We start from the raw sequence: 19,814 nt of genomic DNA, 5'->3' as shown, positions 1-19,814 counted from the left end.
AAAAGATGAATTCCGGATGGTATTGGGTTTCAGCAAGCAAAGCCTCGAAATAAACAGGATTGTACAGAGAAGTTGGCCTTTGATAAGAAACAACCCTATCTTAGGCCCCATTCTACCTGTAAAATTGTCCATAACCAATAGAAGGGCGCCCAATATGCGTGACAAACTAGTACAGAACAATCCGATTGCAAAACCTAAAGGAAACTGGCTTAGCCAGCGAAAAGGCTTTTTCAAATGCAGTAGTTGTAAAGCCTGCCAATGCGGGATCAACACATTGACATATAAGACTGCATTTAGTGACCAAGATCAAATTATCAACAAAGCCCTTTCCTGCAAAACAGAATTTGTAGTGTATATTCTCGAGTGCCCTTGCAAGCTCAGATACGTGGGAAGTACCAAGCTGCAGGGGCACAAAAGGATACTACAACACATTCGAGCAATATCAAATAAAGACCCTACGTATCCGGTGGCTCGCAATTTTGCTGAACATCACCAATCAGATTCTAAACTTCTCAAATATTATATAATTGATTGTGTGCCATTTAATAAACGTGGTGGCAACAGAGAGAGGACTTTAAGACAATTGGAGACCCGCTTTATTTTAGAACTAGATTCTAAAAGCCCCAATGGCCTAAACGCAACTGAAGACATGTATACTTATTTGTAAATCAGTTAAAATTAATCAAAATTATATTTTTTAGTACCCTAATACCACACGACTTTACCGCCTTTCAGAAACCTTTCTATGACAAATTATTATTGGCTCACAACAGATACTTCCTGTTGGATTTTTCGTCTATCTTAGTCTTGCCATATATAGATACCATGATGGAAGAATTTAACCAAGACAAGGTAGCAATGACAAGCCTCACTGTCTAAAGAAGTCTCCTTACAATAAGGATTTTAATCCAACATTCTTTTTTACTATACACACACAATTTTTATGGTCTTTTTTTAGGTGTCTTTTAAAATCATTAAATCATTGTCAAAGGCTTTTTTCAATAATTTGGATGATTTGCACTTATTTGCACAGAAGTTTTGCACTGTTTATTAATCGCAATTATTGTTTACTAGGGGTTCTATATTACGTCACGAAGTTACAACACATGGGCACTACTTATTATCATCAAACCAATACATGTAGGGATAAAATAACATAGACATGATATTTAAATCAGCATTGTGAGTTCAGCAACATTTGGACTTGAAAACAATTTTTCAAACAAAGTCTTGAAGTTTTTATCTACTTTTATCTATCTATTTTTACCAAAACTGGAATTATAGTTTTTATAAGTATTTACATGTGTAATAAATGTTATTTATACATACTTATTTATTTATTTATGTATTTATATATTTATTAGGATTTATCAAATGTGAGATCAATAACTGACAACATTGAGATGCTCAACAAACATGTAATCAATTTCTGTATGTATGTATATACTGCGTTGTATTTATGATCCCTAATTTGTGGCCACGGTATTTTACCGAGATGTAACAACACAAAACAAACCCTCAACGAAACATATAATTAGACACTGTGAGCACTGTCACTTTAACTTAGACCAGAAGGTGGGAAAAAAAGCAAAGTGAAAAAAATGTATTTATACAATCAGGTGACTTCATGGCGTGTCATGTGATCAAGGCTCCACGGAGTCGAAACGCGCCATGGCTGGCATACCTTGAGTGAATAAACCAACTATCGTATGCACCGAATTGTGGTCCGTGCTCCTTTCTGTTGACACACAGGCGCTCTCCAAGGCGTAGGCGAAGGAGTGCTTTGGATATATATATATATATTCTTTTTTCTAAATTGGTGTGGTAATTTTCTTCTACTTTACACGTTGCCACTAAGTTAAATGTGTCTGCTTTTGTGCCAAGCTCCTAGAGGGTTAAGCACAGGTTATCGTAGAGACTTTTGTGGTTCCCCTGACAAGGATTGTGGTTGTTGTTTGAGAAGAGTTAACACCTGCTCAACCAACATTCCAATTTCTAACTACAGGGTTCAGGGAAAAGTCACAAGGTAAATTGACACGGAAAATGTCTTCGGAAAAAAACTGATTCCAAACATCAGCACCTGCCACTATATGGTACAAATGTGCAGAGCATGTGACCCTATAGTAGCACATGCTGCAAACACAAACTTTGGGCCAGTAAGAGACAGCAATTACATGAAGGGCTTGTACCACAATGAATAGTTCCCTCTCTAATTATTAAGCGTTTTAAGCCTTGGCTACTCCAAGCTCTCTTTTTTCAACTTACATAGAGAGACTATCAGTGGGTGCCAAGCCAGTTGAAATTATAGAAAACTCAAATATTATAGAGTAGCTTTGCATCAAAGAAAGATCAACGGTACTTATCAGCTCTTCTATGTGTTTAAACGACAGGACAACCCTGAAATATTTATAGATAGCGGTATGGCTTGGTCTTTCAGCACTCATGTAGATATTTACAAGTAAACATTCTCTGAAACACCAATCTTTCAGGTTTCAGTAAATGAATTCCATATTCCATTCTTCAAGAGCTTCACATACAAAAACAGTCTTCTTTAGGGGCCATTTCTGTGTTTTACATTCCGCAAACTCGAAGTTCGAAATGGACAATAAAGCCAGCTGAATTAAAGATAGTCAAGCCTTTTAGTCCAATCTTAATTTTAATAAAAGTACAAAAGAACTAACAAAGTATTTTAATGTCTTTGCCTTTTCGTTTTGGCAACCTGCGGCTGTCTAAGTTCGTCAGCCCCATGTGCAAACAGACAGAATTCCGAAAGTAAAGGACAGCCATCTGGATGATTCATAAAAAACCAGCATAGACGTGTTTTCAAAAGGTCAGAGGGTGGTTTTCTTCTGAATTCCAGTTTAGCTCTCTTTGCTGCTTTCTCTTTTCTCCAGTCGCGAATGTGAACTCTTGCCTCATGAACTAAGGAGACAAAAAGGGAAGTCGAGCCTGAACGAACGGTCATCACACAAGTAATATTAGCAGTAGTGGTGTAAGTTACATTAACAGCCTATGCAATATGTGCAGGCGTATGTAGCATGCGTAAACTAGGAATACATAAACATAACTGAAATGTTTAGAGGCAAACTCGCATCACTAAAAGTTAATTGGATGAAGACTGAAAGACTAATGAGAAAACTTTCATAATCTAAATATAAAGAAAAAAAATCTCTGAGGTAAAAAAAATGGAATCAAGCAAAATCGGAAACTAAGAGTGCATTAGGAATATATATATTTTTTTTAAATATACCACAATACATATGCTTCAATATGACATCATTCTTCAAGAGTAGTGGAAAGCCTTTCAATGTTAGTGGCTAAGGCCAATTGGCCACTGGCATTTAACAATTGAATTTCACCTTCCATAAAATATATATTTCATTAAGCAAGTGTTCACTGTGGAAAAGAATCAATAGTGAATGGGATCAACTTTTCTGTTTGTGTACATGAACCAACTTTTCCACTTAGAAACATATCACAATATTTTACACAGCTACTCGGTAAACCTTTCACTTCTACCCACAAATAAATATTGTTGCTCAAAAATCAAAAATGGCATGCATATGAGTTCTGAGATCTGTACATTCTAAAATACATTTACATCCCGAAATACATTTACATCCCATTTAGTCATTTATAGTGGGAGAAAGGATAGCACCTAGGTTGTGAGATAAAAAAAACTAATTTGACCCGGTGTGTGTGTTTGGAGAGGTCGGTGGTGGATTTTCTAGAGTTACAGACAGAAAGGTCAAAATGCAGGAGAAGGAAACAGCATGTCTTTTTAAGATGGGCAGGCAACCTTAAACAGGAGATCTGTTGGACCTGGTGTGGTAATGTGAGCTTTGGCTGAGAATGGCCAGACCTTAGAATGTGTGATGAGATCATGAGAGCACTGCATTCTGATTGTAAGCAGTTGCTGCAGTCAACGCCTAATCAGTTTAGCACATGGCGGTCATTTGGGTTCCACTTTGACCTAGAGGAAAATTAGAGAGAGATGTTGGTGGCCTCGCATGGACTCTGAGGTCGAAGAATTTGTGTCCAACTGTACCAAGTGCAAACTTAGTGACAAAGTTTTAATAACTGAGCCTCAAGTTCAATCTGTCAATTTCTACCCCAAAAAACCTTGGCAACGTATTGGGGTTTATTTTCTAAGTCCTTACCAGATTTTTCCCAACTACGGGGCCTTCCAATTGAAGCCCATGTTAGATGTCTTTCACATCTAACATGGGTTTCAATTGGAATTCCATAGAGCATATTATCAAGCCCGTTATCGACGTTTTAGCGGCAGTTTTCTGCCGCTAAAGCGGCGATAATCTTATCGCCTGTCTTGTGAATATGCCCCCACAGGAGATATTTTATTGTGATGGTGGATCATCTTTCTAGATGGGTTGATGTCGAGGCAATCTCTGGAACCGACTACTAAAAAAACAATTGAATGATTTCAAAGAGTGTGTTCAAGAGAAGGTCTCCCAGGTGAGATCCTCACTGATAATGGGGTTCAGTTCACGTCTTCTGAGATGTCTTCATTTTTAGAAAATTGTGCAATAAAACATTTCAGAACACCCCTTTATCACTCACAAACTAATGGTAAAGTCGAACGCTTTAACAAAGTACTTGTAGAATGGATTCAATCATCCATCAAAAGCAAATCTCGTGTTGCTAAGTCCATTCTTGAGTTAGTTTGGTCGCATCGCACTACTCCACATTTAGTGACTGGGAAATCTCCTTTCGAATTGATGAGAGGTAGAGAAACCTCCACTGAACTTTGCCCTTTTTGGACCACAAGAATTTCTCAAAAAGATGGTGGATGATTGGTGGAAATCAGCTGAACTTAATTCCAATTTTGCAAACTTGAAGAGATTTACTAAAAGTATTCCCAGTTCAAAAAGGGTAACCAGATTGAAAATAGGTGACTGGATACGTGTGAAGAATCCAATCCTTGTTAGCAAAGGCTTGTCCAAATTCAAAAATCCAGTTCAAGTTGGTGAACTAGGGAAGAATTCTGTGAAACTTTCTGATGGAAATTGGTGGGGTATGTCTCGTGTGGCACTTGTTCCCCCTGATGGTATGTCTAGCAACACTGAAAAATATTTATCACAACATTCCTCTTTGCCTATCAAAGAGCATTCAAGAAATAATGTGACCATCAGGAGGAGTTCTCGCATTCCTGTACGACCTAAGAAATTTAATTACTTTTTTTAACTTTATTTTCTTTTCTCATTCTTTTCTTTCTCTTCTTTCTTGTTCTTCCTTCGTTTCTTTCCTTTCGCTCACCTTTTTTTTTGGAAAGGGGGTATGAGTACTATGTTTAAAGTTTTATGTTTAAAATGATTAAGTTGTTTTATACTTTGTATAAATTTGTTGTTTCATACTTTGTTTTGTAAAAAGGGAGTTGTGTGGTAATGTGAGCTTTGGCTCAGAAAGGCCAGACCTTAGAATGTGTGATGAGGTCATGAGAACACTGCATTCGGATTGTAAGCAGTTGCTGCAGGGCCCCTTCATGGTGAGACGCATCCTACTAATTAAACTCTCTAGTACTTCTTCAGACTGCATGGAGTCACCATTATTAAACCTGGGTAACCACTGTAGGGGTCTAACCTCTGTCTCCAGCTATAAGTGTAAAAGCAGCGTGCATCAAACTACCTTTTAGGTAAGCCTGGGCGGAGCTCGCGGAGTTCCACTACGCGGAACTCCGCGAAGTGCAATAAATACTCTGCTCCGCAAGCAGCGGAGTGTGTTAGCAAAAATGCAGTTCGCGATAATTTTAAGTGCTAGTGTTTGCCCGCGCTGTGAAATTATCTCGAACGGCATCATTAACAACGCAAGCGGGCGCTGCTTCCTTCCTGATGCTCGAGTAGATTTTCCACCCAAGGGGCAGCTTTCTCAATGTGGACAGACGGTTTCTCAATGCGAGCTGTTGAGAGCATACGCGGCTACTCGTATTGAGAAATCCGACCGCCCGCATTAAGAAATCTTGCCTGGCAGTTGATTTCCCTTGCTCGCCAACTTGATGTTGACGAGTGCGAATGACGGAAAATCTTGTCGGGAGGTTGACTTTCCTCGCTCGCATCCGCCAACTTGATGTTAATGAGCACGAGCGAAGAAAAAAACTCTGCTCTGCAGAGTGGAGTTTATCGGAACTCCGCGAGCTCCGCGTAATGCGGGTTGCGAAAAACTCCTCAAACTCCACAAGCGGAGTTCACCACCCAGACTTACTTATAGGGGAAAATACATATTTAGGATGACAAATAAAACATCACTTTCATATTCAGTTCTCGAAAACATTAGTGCAAGTTGGTGTTCACCCTGTGAAACCAGCCAGCCAAGTACAGTATTATAATCATAAGAAACCTGTTTCTAAGGCATGCAATGTCTAACATGTATCTATGCTTTAGGACTAGTTTCTTGAGATGGGCTGAACGTTTTTAATTTCTATAAACAGGTCTCTGATCAGAAATGGTACTAACACACACAGCAATCAAGAAAAAAGAAAAAAGAAATATTTTAAGGTATGACTTTTTGACAGCAAAGCTGTCAATCAAATCCACTGTTATAAATATACATAGAAGGGGCTTTAGGTCCGCCCCTTTATGGCATTGGCTTTCTTCAACCTGTCTCTTTCAGCCAGTCGCTTGAGACTTTGTCATTCATCTATTGTCTCACACTAGTGGAGTTTCACTCTCTCACTTAATGCTATTTATGCATCCTTCCACCTCAACAAGAATTATTGCTTGGAACTTCATGAAGAACTACTTTACAAATATAGCCCTCTCTCTCCGGCCCTGCAGGCTCCCTCCAATATGGTAAAACGGCAAGCATTATTAAACTAAACCCAGACCTTTTGTCTTTACCAATGGTTGTTTAAAAAGCAGGCGCACTCCCATCTGCAAAAGCCATGCAGAATCCACATATCAAGGTTACGTTTTCTGCATGCACCCCTACTGTGGCAGGCGTTACCAGGAAACGAAAACATTCTAACAATGTATTTAATTATTTTCCTGGTGAAAAGACTGTGAAACAAAATGGCCTATTTCAGGCTATGTATTTGGGAAGAGAGTGAACCAAAAGCACAGTGTGGAAATTGGCTATGACATTGCATGCCTGGTGACATTCCAATGCGGACAAATAGGACTCTGAGGCGCGGAGGTCTTGTTTATCCATGAATTCTTATTAGAGGGAGCCCACTCCCCATTTCTTGATTTATGTCTCAAAAGTCTTTTCTCGATAGTGCTTCAGTTTTTTGGAACCACGCCCAATTAATTTCACTGTGATTCATTTTTTAAATGGTTTAAATATTTTAAGAATAATATGAAAAAATAAAAACATGTATTTATCCACCTCAATCGATTTTTTTTTCTATTGAAATAGTATTTGAGGAATCCTCTATATAGGAAAAACTATTCAGTGTTTACGAGCAATGATGAAAACCCTATCATAATAAACAGTTCAAGACATATGCATCACATAGTCACCACCGAAACAAACAATGGAAAAGAAAGTCTTTCCTGGCTGATGTGCTATAAACAAACAGCTGCAGTGTTATGTAAGGGGGGATGAAGGATCAAATGTAACAGAGACCGATAATAGCCAACCACCAGCATACAGGATTTTCATATGTGACAGGTGTGCAAAATGCCACCATGTTTCTTTTTTTAGCACATCTGACCAACGGGATTTTAGAAGTTGATTAGAGAGTTGATATCAGAGAATGCGTTGTGTCTTGTGACGCTCATCTGAGGCGAGGATTTCTCTCAAGTTTGACTGGGATCAATGCATGTAAATTGATACAGCCAGTACTTTGCAGCCTTCTTAATTTGGAAAAGTAAACATGTGATGCTATTGTGCAGCCAGATCTAGGGTTGCAAACAGACTGGATTCCAACATTGGCACAGGAACGGAATATTGAAATGAAACATCTGCTTTTTAGTGGCCGGCATTCGGAGGGGATTATGGTCAATGTTGTGTATAACTGAGTGATGCACACTGCAAGAAAGAAATCTGTTAGACCTATGCAAGTTCCTGAAAGCATGTATGTCAACATTGGACATGACATTTACGAACCCCGCTCCACATAAGGGAATGTTCCCAACAATGGCAGTCTTGATGGAGTTTCTTCGAAATGGGTGTCAAGAGAAGGTTTCTGGTGACTAATACTTGATATAAATGGTGTCTGAGATGGTGCTGACATTTAAAAAATAAACTTTTTAAATCACAACAAAACATACCACAGCTCAGGGCATGGACTTATGGACCACTTCCACTAGGTAGTCAAGAAAAGGGATTCAATTGGCTACTGCTAATGGTATACAATAGAATAGAGAACGCAAGTCCACGATTTATATTCTACTTAAGATGTAGTGTATGTCAAGCATTTCAAGATGGTCAGAAAGGGTTGAGTCTTGCAAGCCTTCAAAAGATATTCAGATGTGGAAAGTTGTAGTGATGGGAACATTTGGAACAAATCCATTATTTTAGGAAGCAAGCTTTGTGGACTGAAACATTGGGATGGTATGATCGGTGTTGAGAGTACAGGAGTTACTAAAAACACCAAAGGTGTAGTTTTGAGCGATCTCACTGCAAGGCAGAAGGCAAAGTGAAGTATGGTGTGCCTTGGTTTGAAGGGATACTTCATCATTTATTTGTATTTATTTTGTATTGTACTGCGCTCTGGGGTGTGGGAGGGAGAATATTTGCTTTTAACCTACACTTAAGCATCTGCGGTGAAGGTAAAGTATTACTAATGTAGGTCAAACATCACTAATTTGGATTTTTGAAGTTGCTGTCAGGTTGTTTTGCTGTACAGACCTGTGCCGATTTGGACGGATGTAAACTTCGTTAAAATGCATTCCTGGGGATTTCAATTTATTCCAGTGGGATCTGAGTCATTTCACTGATGCAATAGGAGTGCTAGAGTAGTCCAGGATTAATATTCTGAGGGTGCCACAGTTACCACTTCTAACATTACAGCACTTGGAAGGAAGGGGATTGTCAGGAATGTGATGTACAAGGTCTGCACGGGCTTGTTAGGAACAGTCTGGTTCACAGTACAACAAGATGATGTGATATCTTGAGTACTGCTTTTTAGGTCTCGCCTGACCCAGCGCATGCGCTGGTCTGGCGAGACTTTTTGAGAGGGCTCCAAAAAGTGCTACCAGGCCAGCCTAGAGGTACAGTGCATGTGCGCGGGCGCGCGCGCCGCGCTTGACCGAGATTACTTTCACTTTTGCGATCACTTTCGCGGCCGCTTGTTTTGCTTTTTGCTTTCTCTTTGTAACATGTTGCAATTATACTTTTTTGGGCACGAGTGCTTAAAAACAGCTGTTTCAATTTTTTGTTCCCACTCTGAACTGCTTGTTTTTCCGTAGCTTTCTTTTCGTAACGTGTTTCAATTAAACTTTTCTGGAACTTTTTCCATTTGTCAGCTTTTATTATTCTGTCGTTTTTTTGTGTGCTCTTTTTTTTGGTTTCCCTTCCTGCAGGTCCTGCATATACACACATTTGTGCGGGATGCTCCATGCGCAAATCTTATTTATTTATCGACCTGTCTCAGCTTCTCCATTCAACCCTGCTTGAATGGAAATGTGTAGGTCCTGCATATACATACATATGTGCGGGAAGATCCATGCGAAAATCTTATGTATTTATCGCCCTGTCTCAGCTTCTGCCACGGCGTCGGCTCACATTGTCCTGTCCTGCAACCTACAATAAGCATGGCCGTGCACGCTTGATTACAATACTATAGTGTCTCTCCCCTGCCTAGGTCACCCTCGGTCTGCCTTTTCAAACCTCTCCTTATTAACAACTTTCTCTATTTTGCACTTTTGTTTCCTCCTATAAAACTTTGTTCATTCAACTGTGCTGTAATTTAAACGTGTTGCTCCTGCTTACGCACACATTTGTGCGGAAAGCTCCATGCGCAAATATTATTTATCAGCCTGTCTTACCTCCTGTCACGGTGTTCGCTCATATTCTTCTTACAGCCAAGTACAATACACGCGTCCGTGCGCGCTTGCATATTTTTTTTTTGTAATGTTTATCCCCGGACTACGTCACCTGCCTTCTCAAACGTCTCCTCCTATACAAAATAGTCCATTTTGCACTTCCGTTTCCCCTATGCAACTTTTACCATTTTGCACAAAAATGTGATCGTGCGCAAAACACGATTTATCGCTCTGTCTCAGCTTTTTATTAACTTTACAAAACGATGAACTACTAAATGGTACTGATTTATAGTGAAACTCGACTTTTTAGCATTTCTTTTGTCAGAGATCTGCCAAATTATGGGGTGTTTTATAATTTATAGGCGGTATCTTGCGTACAGTGTTTAGCCTGCCGCCGACTCCCTCCTTCCAGACGAACACCTGATGCACTGCACCACTGCGGCGCACTGCATACAACACTATGGGCACAGAAGCCCTCTCTGCAACAGAACCGTATAAAAATAGAGCATAGGCACACAACACGACTATAGGCAATATTCCTAGAGCGCAAGGATGTGGCATAACGAGCATAGCTTGCAATCGGGAAGCTAAAGAACTAGGTTCCTCTTACACAACTTTCTCCATTTTGCACTCCAGTTTCTTCCTATCCAACTTTGTCCATTTTTTCACTGTTTCTTTCTTCAATGGCCCTACTCCAAAATGCTACAATGCTACATTGACGTGTTATCTTTCTAGCAAATATAACATTTGCAGTCAGCCCTGCTTCAATTTAAACCTGTAGCTGCTGCATACGCACACATTTCTGCGTAAAGCTCCATGCGCAAACTCCATTGATCACCCATCTCGCCTCCTGTCACGGCGTACGCTCATATTGTTATTCCAGCCAAGTACAATACGCGTGGCCGTGCACGCTGGATTATATTTGTGTTATGTTTCTCCCTGGCCTCGGTCACCCCCTCCTGCTTCTCAGCCGTTCTCAACGATTTCACAACATTCACCCTCCTGTTATTTAAGCCCCCCCATAACCAACAAAACAATAACAAGCAACCATTCAGACAGGCATATAAAAGCTGCACGCATTAAAAGAGCAAAAAAAAAAACCACATTATTTATTGTGAATACTTTTTAAATATGGACGGTCAGTTGTTCATAATGCTTTCTTGATCATATATATGGTAACAAAAATGCTTCTAAAACTTCTTTATTATAACTTTTCAACATGCTGCACACTTCTATACAGCACAGAATAAACACATAGGCAAAGTCAATATCTCTAACTAAACACTTATAAGGTCCCAAATGCGAGACCTATTGGCTATGCCAATGCTTGTTTCTTTAGCCTGAGGGCACCAAATAGGAGGTGGCATGTACCTGCTTCGAACTGGCCACAGACAACATTTAAACCTTCTTGGTGCCTTCGTTTGAGGAATGCTGGCACTTGCCCTTTCCATTTCTATCTGGCATGCTGTGCAAATCTGTATCTACTGCTCTCATCTTTGAGGCAGTAGAAGCTGGATGTCTGCTCTCACCTGAGAAAAACTTGTGCCAGGGAGGCGAGGCGTGTTCTGTCCTTCAGTGAAGCTTGTTTAAGTCATCATCGCCTAAGGACTGGAGTGCTGATAAGAAAGTCAACTCGACACCATGGCGTAATCAGCCACATCAAGCAGGTGCTCTGCTTGAACTGACAGTTAAATGGCTCCTCAGGTTCTCTGCAAATGTTTTCACAGATACTTCTACGCCTGGATCAAAACCAAGCAGCAAAGGACGATACCCCTTCTTTCCTAGGACAAAAATGGCTGGATTCAGGTAGAAACGTCTATGAACTTTAGGGAAGGAGTAGGTTTTTTAACTTGTAAGCATCTAGTCGTAATGTGTAGTGCTACAGATTCACATGCCATGCACAGTCCTGTCATCTAGTGTTGAACTCAGACTTTGCAAGCTGTTTTTCTCGAGGAAGTTTTATGGTTGGCGTGGTGTGTCGTATCCCCTCCTCCTCGAGGTATTGCACATGTTCAAAGGCTCCTGTGTTAGATTGTAATGTTTTTACCCTGCCATTTGGGAAGTGAGGATATAGCTTACTAAGTTAGCGTTTGATGTTGAACACGCTGAATGATTTGTGTCACCATCTAAAACCTGGCGGGGAGGTGGGAGTGTGCATGTGAATTTGCAGCACTACACACTACAAATAAGTAAGTAAAAGACTCCATTTGTAGTATGAATTGGCTGCAGATACAAATGCTATGCACAGACTGTAAAGCAGTACTCTTCTTGCGGTGGCTTTAGGCATCAGATGGTGCATTTGCTTGAAATAATGTGCATAGAACAATTTGCCCCACCAGAGCTTGTTGTATGGCTAGCACATCTACACAATAGTGTTTGGTAAAATTATGTGGGTCTGTCCATGTTGTCGCTTTACAGATGTCCGTGAGCGGGATATTTCCTGAAAAAGGCCATTGATGCTGCCTTATTTAGTCATGAATGAGTGCTTGGCATTGTAGGTAGTGTTCGTTTTAATTGGATGTAGCAAATTTGAATACATTTTACTATCCATCTAGCGATTTCTGATTTTGATATTGGATTGCCTTTCTGTGGGTTTGAAAAAGCTACAAAAAGTTGGGTTTTCCTAAAAGTTTTTGTTCTTCCTACATACTGCAAAAGAGCACGTTTTACATCAAGTGTATGTAATGCTCTTGCTGCTACTGCTTCTAGTTTTAGAGACAAACATGTAAATCCAACGTTTGATTTAAATGGAAATGTGATGTGACCTTTAGCAGAAACTTTGGGTTTGTGCGTAGGCTAACTTTATCATGGAATACTTGCAAGTAAGGCTACTCAATATTTCGTTGACTCTTTGTAGTGATGTAATGGCTACAAGGAATGCTACCATTCTATGTTAGGAACTGTATTTTGCAATTGTTGTTGTTTCAAATGGTGGGGACATTAGTCTTGTTAACACAATGTTTAGATTCCACGTTGGTGCAGGAGGTGTACGTGGTGGGAATAACTCTTTTAAGTCCGTTCATTAATGCTTTTATGACAGGTATACGGAAAAGAGATTAGTGTTTTGTAGGTAAGCTGCAATTTGCTGCTTAATGCAGACGTATAGATGTGTATGGTAAATGGGTTTTCTGCATATGTAACAAGTAACATACTAGTTGTTGTTCAGATGGTGAGGATGAGTTTATGTTGTTTGTTGCGCAGTAGTGGACAAAATGTTTCCATTTTGCTAAATAACAAGCCCTTGTGGTTGGTCTTCGGGCCTCCTTTAGAATGTTCATGCATTCTTGAGGAAATTCTAGATACCAAAATCTTATGATCTCAGGAGCCAGATTTCAAGATTTAGTTGTTGATCACTGGGGTGTCTGACTCTGTCTCCACTGTAGGTGAGAAGATTTGGAATGTTGGGTTCTATAAGGTACTAGAGATAGCATCAGCAGAGTTGTGTACCAATGTTGCCATACCCATGTTGGAGCTAGGAGTATCATAGTTAGCAAAGTCTGTCTGAGTTTCCGGACAACATATGTAATGAGTGGGAGAGGCAGAAATGCGTACGCAAAGATCCCTGACCAGTCCATCCATAGAGCATTGCTCTTGGATTGTGGGTGGCTGGATGCAAATTTTGGGCATATGCGTTTTTCTACGGTGGCTGGATGTGAAGTTTTAGAATTTGCATTTTCTATAGTGGCAAAGAGATCTAATGTTTATGTGCCCCACCGTTGGAAGTACGTTTGTAGGGTCTGAGTGTGGATTTCCCACTTGTGTACTTGTTGTTGCATTCTGCTTAGTAGGTATGCTAGTGAGTTGTCCACTCCTGGTATGTACTGTGCTAGGAGGGGGACTGTGTGTTTTGTTGGCCCATTTCCATATGACTTGTCCTAGCTGAGAAAGTTGTAGTGAATGGGTCCCTCCTTGTTTCTGAATGTAGTACATTGCTATAATATTGTCTGTTTGTGAAAGGACATTTTTCCCTGATATGTTGAGTAGGAACACTTTCAAAGCCATGTGAATGGCTAGCAGCTCTAACATACTCTGTAGTGGAGACCAATGTCATTGTGCCACTTTGTCCTCCATATGAGCATCCCAACCCATGAGTGATGCATCTGTTGTGATAGTTACCTGCAGGATTGGGTCCCTGAAGGCGCTTTCTATTTGTGAATTTATTTAGTTCCACAATTGCGGGCCTCCCTGGGCAGTATTCATTGTGTGCCTATTGCTATCTGCATCAAATTTAAAGCCCTAATACTCTCCTACAGAGCATTTGAGCATAAAGGCCCCAGCTATCAGAGAAAAAGACTGCTTCCCTATAATAAGGTGAGAGCACATCGCTCCAATGGACAAACATTTTAACAATCCTGAGGTTCAGTAAGGCACGTAGAATGGGCCGCTTATTTTCCTACTTAACTGCTAAACTCTGGAACTCTTTGCCTTTAACCCTTCATATTGCAGCCCCTACTTTCCGTAAACTCTTGAAAACATACTTGTTTGACAAGTAGGCACCAGACTTCGGTATGGGTCTTTTTTTTTAGTGCAACTCTGAACTGTTCTTTCCGGGACGTCTCTTTGGAGGCAGCCGTGCACTTTATAAATCATATTCACCCTTATGCATCAAGCCAAAATCCAGTCGGTAAAATACCGATTCGGTAATAGCTCCCGGTATTGTGTTAAAAATACCCAATCCCAATGCATCAACCCAAAACCCGAGCAAATAACGAATCGCTAAATAAATAACCTCGAACATACCGAATCGCTAATACCAAAAATGCTAATTTACCGAATCGCTAAATACCGAATCCGCAATTACCGAAATCACCATTAGCTCCCGGAAATTGCCAATAGCAAATAAAGAATCGCACCCCAATGCAAGAAAACTCGCTAATTCCGAAAATCCCAAAAATCGCTATTTTGCCAGAGCTAAATAAGGGGAATCAAAACCTGGAGGTAAAGTCAAAAAAAAAAAAAAAAAAAAAAAAGATATTCCTACATGTGCAAATGATTGAGGCAATCACTAAACCCTTAAATTTGGCCCAGGAGACCCTGTTGGCTCCCCCAAAATGGCTGCCCTCTACGTGCTTGCAAGGAGGATGCGGATCAATGCAGCAGGACAGCGCAGGAGAAGGGTACAGGAGAGAGTGTTCAGACTGCGCATAACCCTGCTCGGCCAGAATGAGGACGAGGTGTACCAGAAATATCGCCTCAATCGCGCTATGATCATGCGCCTGATTGCAGACCTGGAACCATTACTGCAGCACCAGACCCACCGGACAAATGCTATCCCTGCGCACGTTCAGGTACTATGCAGCCTGCACCTACTGGCCTCTGGGAGTTTCCAGGGGGTAATTGCGGTTGCTGGAGGTGTTTCGCAAAGCGCACTGTCACGCTTCTTCCAAAAATTCCTAGATGCCATGCTGACAATGCTCCACAGACACATCAGCTTCCCCACAACCCCACAGCAGTTGGACCGCACTAAACAGGCATTCTACCAGGTGGCACAATTTCCACATGTGATTGGATGCATCGACTGCACGCATATCCCCATATGCCCTCCGTCAGCAAATGAGTACCTTTTCAGGAACCGCAAGTCATACCACTCGATCAACGTGCAGGTTGTGTGCGATGCCAACAACATCATAACGGACCTAGTGGCACAATTCCCAGGGAGCACACACGACTCATACATCTTCCGCAACAGTGGAATGCACAGGCGACTACTCAATGGCGAATTTGGAGAGGGACTCCTGTTAGGTAAGTAGAACTACGCTTCCCCACACCAACACCACACATGTATGTACATCACCAATGCTAAGTCTATGCTTCTATCTTCTAGGTGACAGTGCTTACGCCCTGCGGGAATACATACTAACCCCATACCTAAATCCAGCAACCCCGCAGGAACATCGCTACAACGCTGCACACATCAGCACGAGGAATGTGATAGAGCGGACTTTTGGGATTCTCAAGAGCCGCTTCCGTATCCTCCACAAGACTGGCGGCGCAATGCTATACCAACCAGACACATGCTGTCGAATAATTGCTGTATGTGCAATGCTGCACAACATTGCCACCAGAAGGGGGATACCCATGGAGGTGGACAGGGATGACGACCCCCAGGCTGACCAACCACCCGCCCAACGACGACCGGCACACATCCCAAACACAGCAGAGGGCCATAGGAGGCGGACAGACATAACGCAAAATCATTTTTGACCCTGGGTAAAATGAGACATTACAAGTTGGTGTTGGGTGCAACTGTTTAATGCACAGTAGCACTGAGGATTGTGCAACAGAACTAGCATTGTGAATCATGCTCCGATTGCATAAATGTAAATAAAAGGTTCCTTAAAGTCAGGCCTGTGCAAACAGAATAATTGGATGGCCATGGTTGCTCCACCATGGACCTGCAGCATGTACAAATTTCTAGTGCCGCTTGCCACGTACACCAAGCCTCCGCTCAGGTGCATCCATACCCTCACCACGGCCTGTCCCCGTGGAGGCACGCGAACTTCGGCGCCTGGTGCTGGCCTCTGCCAGTGACACGCTGCTGACACTGGAGGCAGCCTCACTGGTGTCATCCCCTCCCAATGCTGCAGCACTGCATGTGCTGCTCTGAAGTTGTTCCACAGCAGTGGTGATGTGTCTCAGTGACTTGGCAACATCACCGCAGAAGTGCCCAAGGTCCACCTGCAGGGAGACTGTGCGGCGTGCCAACACAGCGGTGCAGTTGCTGTGCCGTTGTATGGCCTTGGTAGCGGCGGCAGAACGCAACATTAGCTGCCGGTTACTCCTCCTCTGGGACTCATGGCCCTCCCTGATGGCACGGGTGAGCTCACGTACCTCCTCCCTGAGCTGAGCATTGCCATCAGCAACCGCAGTGGTCTGGTCCCTGACCGCCGTGCCCATGTCCCTGACCGCGGAGCCCATGTCGGTGACTGCTGCAGTCATGGCGCGCATCTCCCTCGCTAGGCGCACGATGTTGCAGCTGATGCTAGCCACATGTCTTCCCTGCAGGTTCTGTGTGCGCAGCATCCTCTCCTCAATTGCAGAGGTTGTTGGGACATCCTGGTCAGCTGAGGAGACGGAACTGCGACGGGCCCTGTGACGCCGTGCGTGTCTTGAGCCTCCATGTGGTGCAGCAGGTGGTGTGGATGTGCGCTGCGTGGGTGCCAATTGAGGGGGGGGGGTTGCCATCTCCTGCAAGGGCGCAACTTGGTGCCTGTGCCTCTGCGGTATTGTGGCTGCACTGGCTGCAGGCTGGCTTGCTGGTGCCGTTGCTTGTGGCGCAGGTGGTGGTGCCTTGGCTTGTGGCGCAGGTGCCTTGGCTTGTGGCACTGGTGCTGGTGCCGATGATTGTGGCGCTGGTGGAGGTGGTGCTGGTGGGGTGGCAGGTGTTGGCGGTGCGTGCGCATCCTGCACAGTCTCCTGGTCTGACTCCACGGGTGTCTCAGAGATGATCAGCTGGTCGCTGTCGTCAGAGTCCCCAGGTGATGCATCTGTGTGTGAAACAGTGCATGATTAGTGGGATGATTACACCTACATAGTGTTGTACCCATCAATGTCCCTCTGTGGTCCAACAAATGAACAGTCTACAGCCATGTACAACATATGTGTTGTGTGAGGATTTACGCCTGTGCCTGCACTCTGGGCTGACTAGACTACAACTCCCAAGATGCAGTAGTGTCATGTGTGGAACTGTCTGTGCCAGAGCTGCAGACACAGTGAGATTGGGCTGGGGGCATGGGTATGGATTTACGCTATGCTGGGTGTGGCACAGGCATGCATCTTACCTTGGGCACTTGTGGCTGCGCCGGACGTGTCCATCTGGATCACCCCCACGACGGCTTCCCGCTCTATCGTCCCTTCCACAAGGTCCTCCAGGGCTGTGTTGGATGGTGCAGTGCTTGTTCCGCCTCCAGTCCTTCTTGCCTCCCGGAGCCTCTCAGCAATCCTCTCTTTTGCGCGCTTCCGGAGGTCATACCACCGTTTTTTGAGATCGTCGATGCTGCGGCTAGTGACGCCAACCGCATTGATCCTCTCACGGATGCGCTGCCAGATGCGCCGCTTCTCAGTCTCAGGCACCTTGAGGGACAGCTTGCCAAAGAGGCGGTCGTGTTTGCTGGCCACTCCCTCGATGAGGTACTCCAGCTCCCTGTCTGAGAACTTCTTCTTGCGCTTGCGTGCAGATTCAGCGCTGGATGGCACTTCCTGCGACATGATGGATGTGTGCTGTGACTGGCAGAATCTGTGTGGCCTCACTCTGCACAGCCTGTCCTTCCTTCCAGCTCCTGTCTGCTCCTCTGTCGAGGCTATGTGGGTGGGGCAGCAGTATTTCCTGGTTGGTGATGTCATCAGCCTGTTCCCGGTGCGACGCGGCAATTTGCGATTTCGCTAATACCGATTCGGTAATTGCTAATTCGGTATTACCGAACTCGCTATTAGCCAAATCGGTATTACCGAACTCGCTATTTGCTAGTGGGGCCGTTTGCGTGCCCCGCTATTAAGGAATCGGTAAATTTAGCGATTTTTAAGGAATCGCTAAATTTTACCGAATCTGTTGATGCATGCCAATTACCGATTCCTTAATGGCGATTCCTTATTTTTCGCTATTAAGGAATCGGTATTAGTTTGGTTGATGCATATGCCCCATTGTATTGTATTGTAGTGGCTGGTGGACTTTGGGTTAAACCAAGACTATATCCACAATGTTGCCTTCTGCTTGTGACCATTGCGATGTTACCCACTCCTGTAATGGTCTCATATGTAGTCTTGCATGTGGAACATTCGCTATGCAAGAGGCCATCATACCTAGAAGGTGCATAGCTATTTTGACTGTTAGGCGATGATGTGGCTGAAAAAGAGGCAGTTAGTTCTGGATACTGAGAACCCTTTGTGGATTGGGGTATGATTTTGAGGTGATCGAATTGAGTATGGCTCCAAGATATGGCTCTATCTGGCGCTGTTGTAGATGGGATTTATTGACATTGATAGTGATTCTAGATTTGTGTAATAGGTTGATCGTGTCTGGAGTGTCTGACGGGTTGGTTAAGCTTGTATTCCAGGGCCTTTGTGGTCTAGGGATTTGGAATGCAAGCGTTGTAATGACATGACTGGTAGTTGCTGCCTGAGTCTCCGTGATTTTTTTAAACTTAGTTTTATTGGGTTTTTATAACATAAAATAAGTCATGTCCAACATTTCCTTACATGAAATGGGCATACATAGTAACACGCTAGCATTGATAACAGTGCAAAAATCAAAGGAGTGATAGCAATAACGTGGTCTCCATCTTTGTCACCATAAACACCTATAGAGCAATAAACAACATATGTATACTCTATTAACCTCCTGTGTATCGTTTATCCTAGTTCTTTACATAATGATCTGTTAGCATGACCAGTTCCGTCTTGTGCAATAAACTCTGTTCATCTCTTTCTGTCAAGTCAACATTTGTTTAAAACTAATAACCTTGATGTGTACCAATTCTCTCAATCAGTATTTTTGTATATCCATAGCATTACGTTCCAGTCTAAGGACATCATATTTGTACGCAGGCCCCTTTTTTCTTCTCTTTGAATTTCAGCACCCTCTGCTCTGCCCCATCTAGTCATTTTGGTATACCAGTCTAGTAATGACGGAGGTTTAGCGGTCTTCCATCTCATTGTAATATTGCGCTTTGCCAATATAAGTGCAAGATTCATGAATCTACGGACAGTGTCAGCCTTCTTGCCTCTAGGATCCAAGCAGAGTATGCAGTATTCTGGGGAGTCGTCATTTAATACTGGTGCAATTTCATGCAGGATTTTGTGCACCCTTGACCAATAATGGAGTAATCTCGGGCAGTTCCATATCATGTGTAACAATTTCGCGCTTGGCGCATGGCA

The 19,814-nt window shown here is 42.8% G+C and overlaps 1 protein-coding gene across 1 annotated transcript in view; it reads right to left on the bottom strand.

Moving 5' to 3' along the window:
• Nucleotides 1-2,645: 2,645 nt before the first annotated feature.
• The window catches only part of TRMT44 (tRNA methyltransferase 44 homolog), a 309,668-nt gene continuing 292,499 nt past the window's right edge, over nt 2,646-19,814 (bottom strand). Inside the window, exon 11 of the mRNA XM_085642485.1 lies at nt 2,646-2,922. Within this exon, the coding sequence (XP_085498611.1) occupies nt 2,690-2,922 (233 nt within the window). The 3' untranslated portion in view covers nt 2,646-2,689. The remainder of the gene's footprint in view (nt 2,923-19,814) is intronic.

The sequence above is a fragment of the Triturus cristatus genome, chromosome 2_2 (genome assembly GCF_964204655.1).
Source record: "Triturus cristatus chromosome 2_2, aTriCri1.1, whole genome shotgun sequence".
Taxonomy (NCBI): Eukaryota; Metazoa; Chordata; class Amphibia; order Caudata; family Salamandridae; genus Triturus; species Triturus cristatus.
This window is presented reverse-complemented; position numbering and strand designations above follow the sequence as displayed.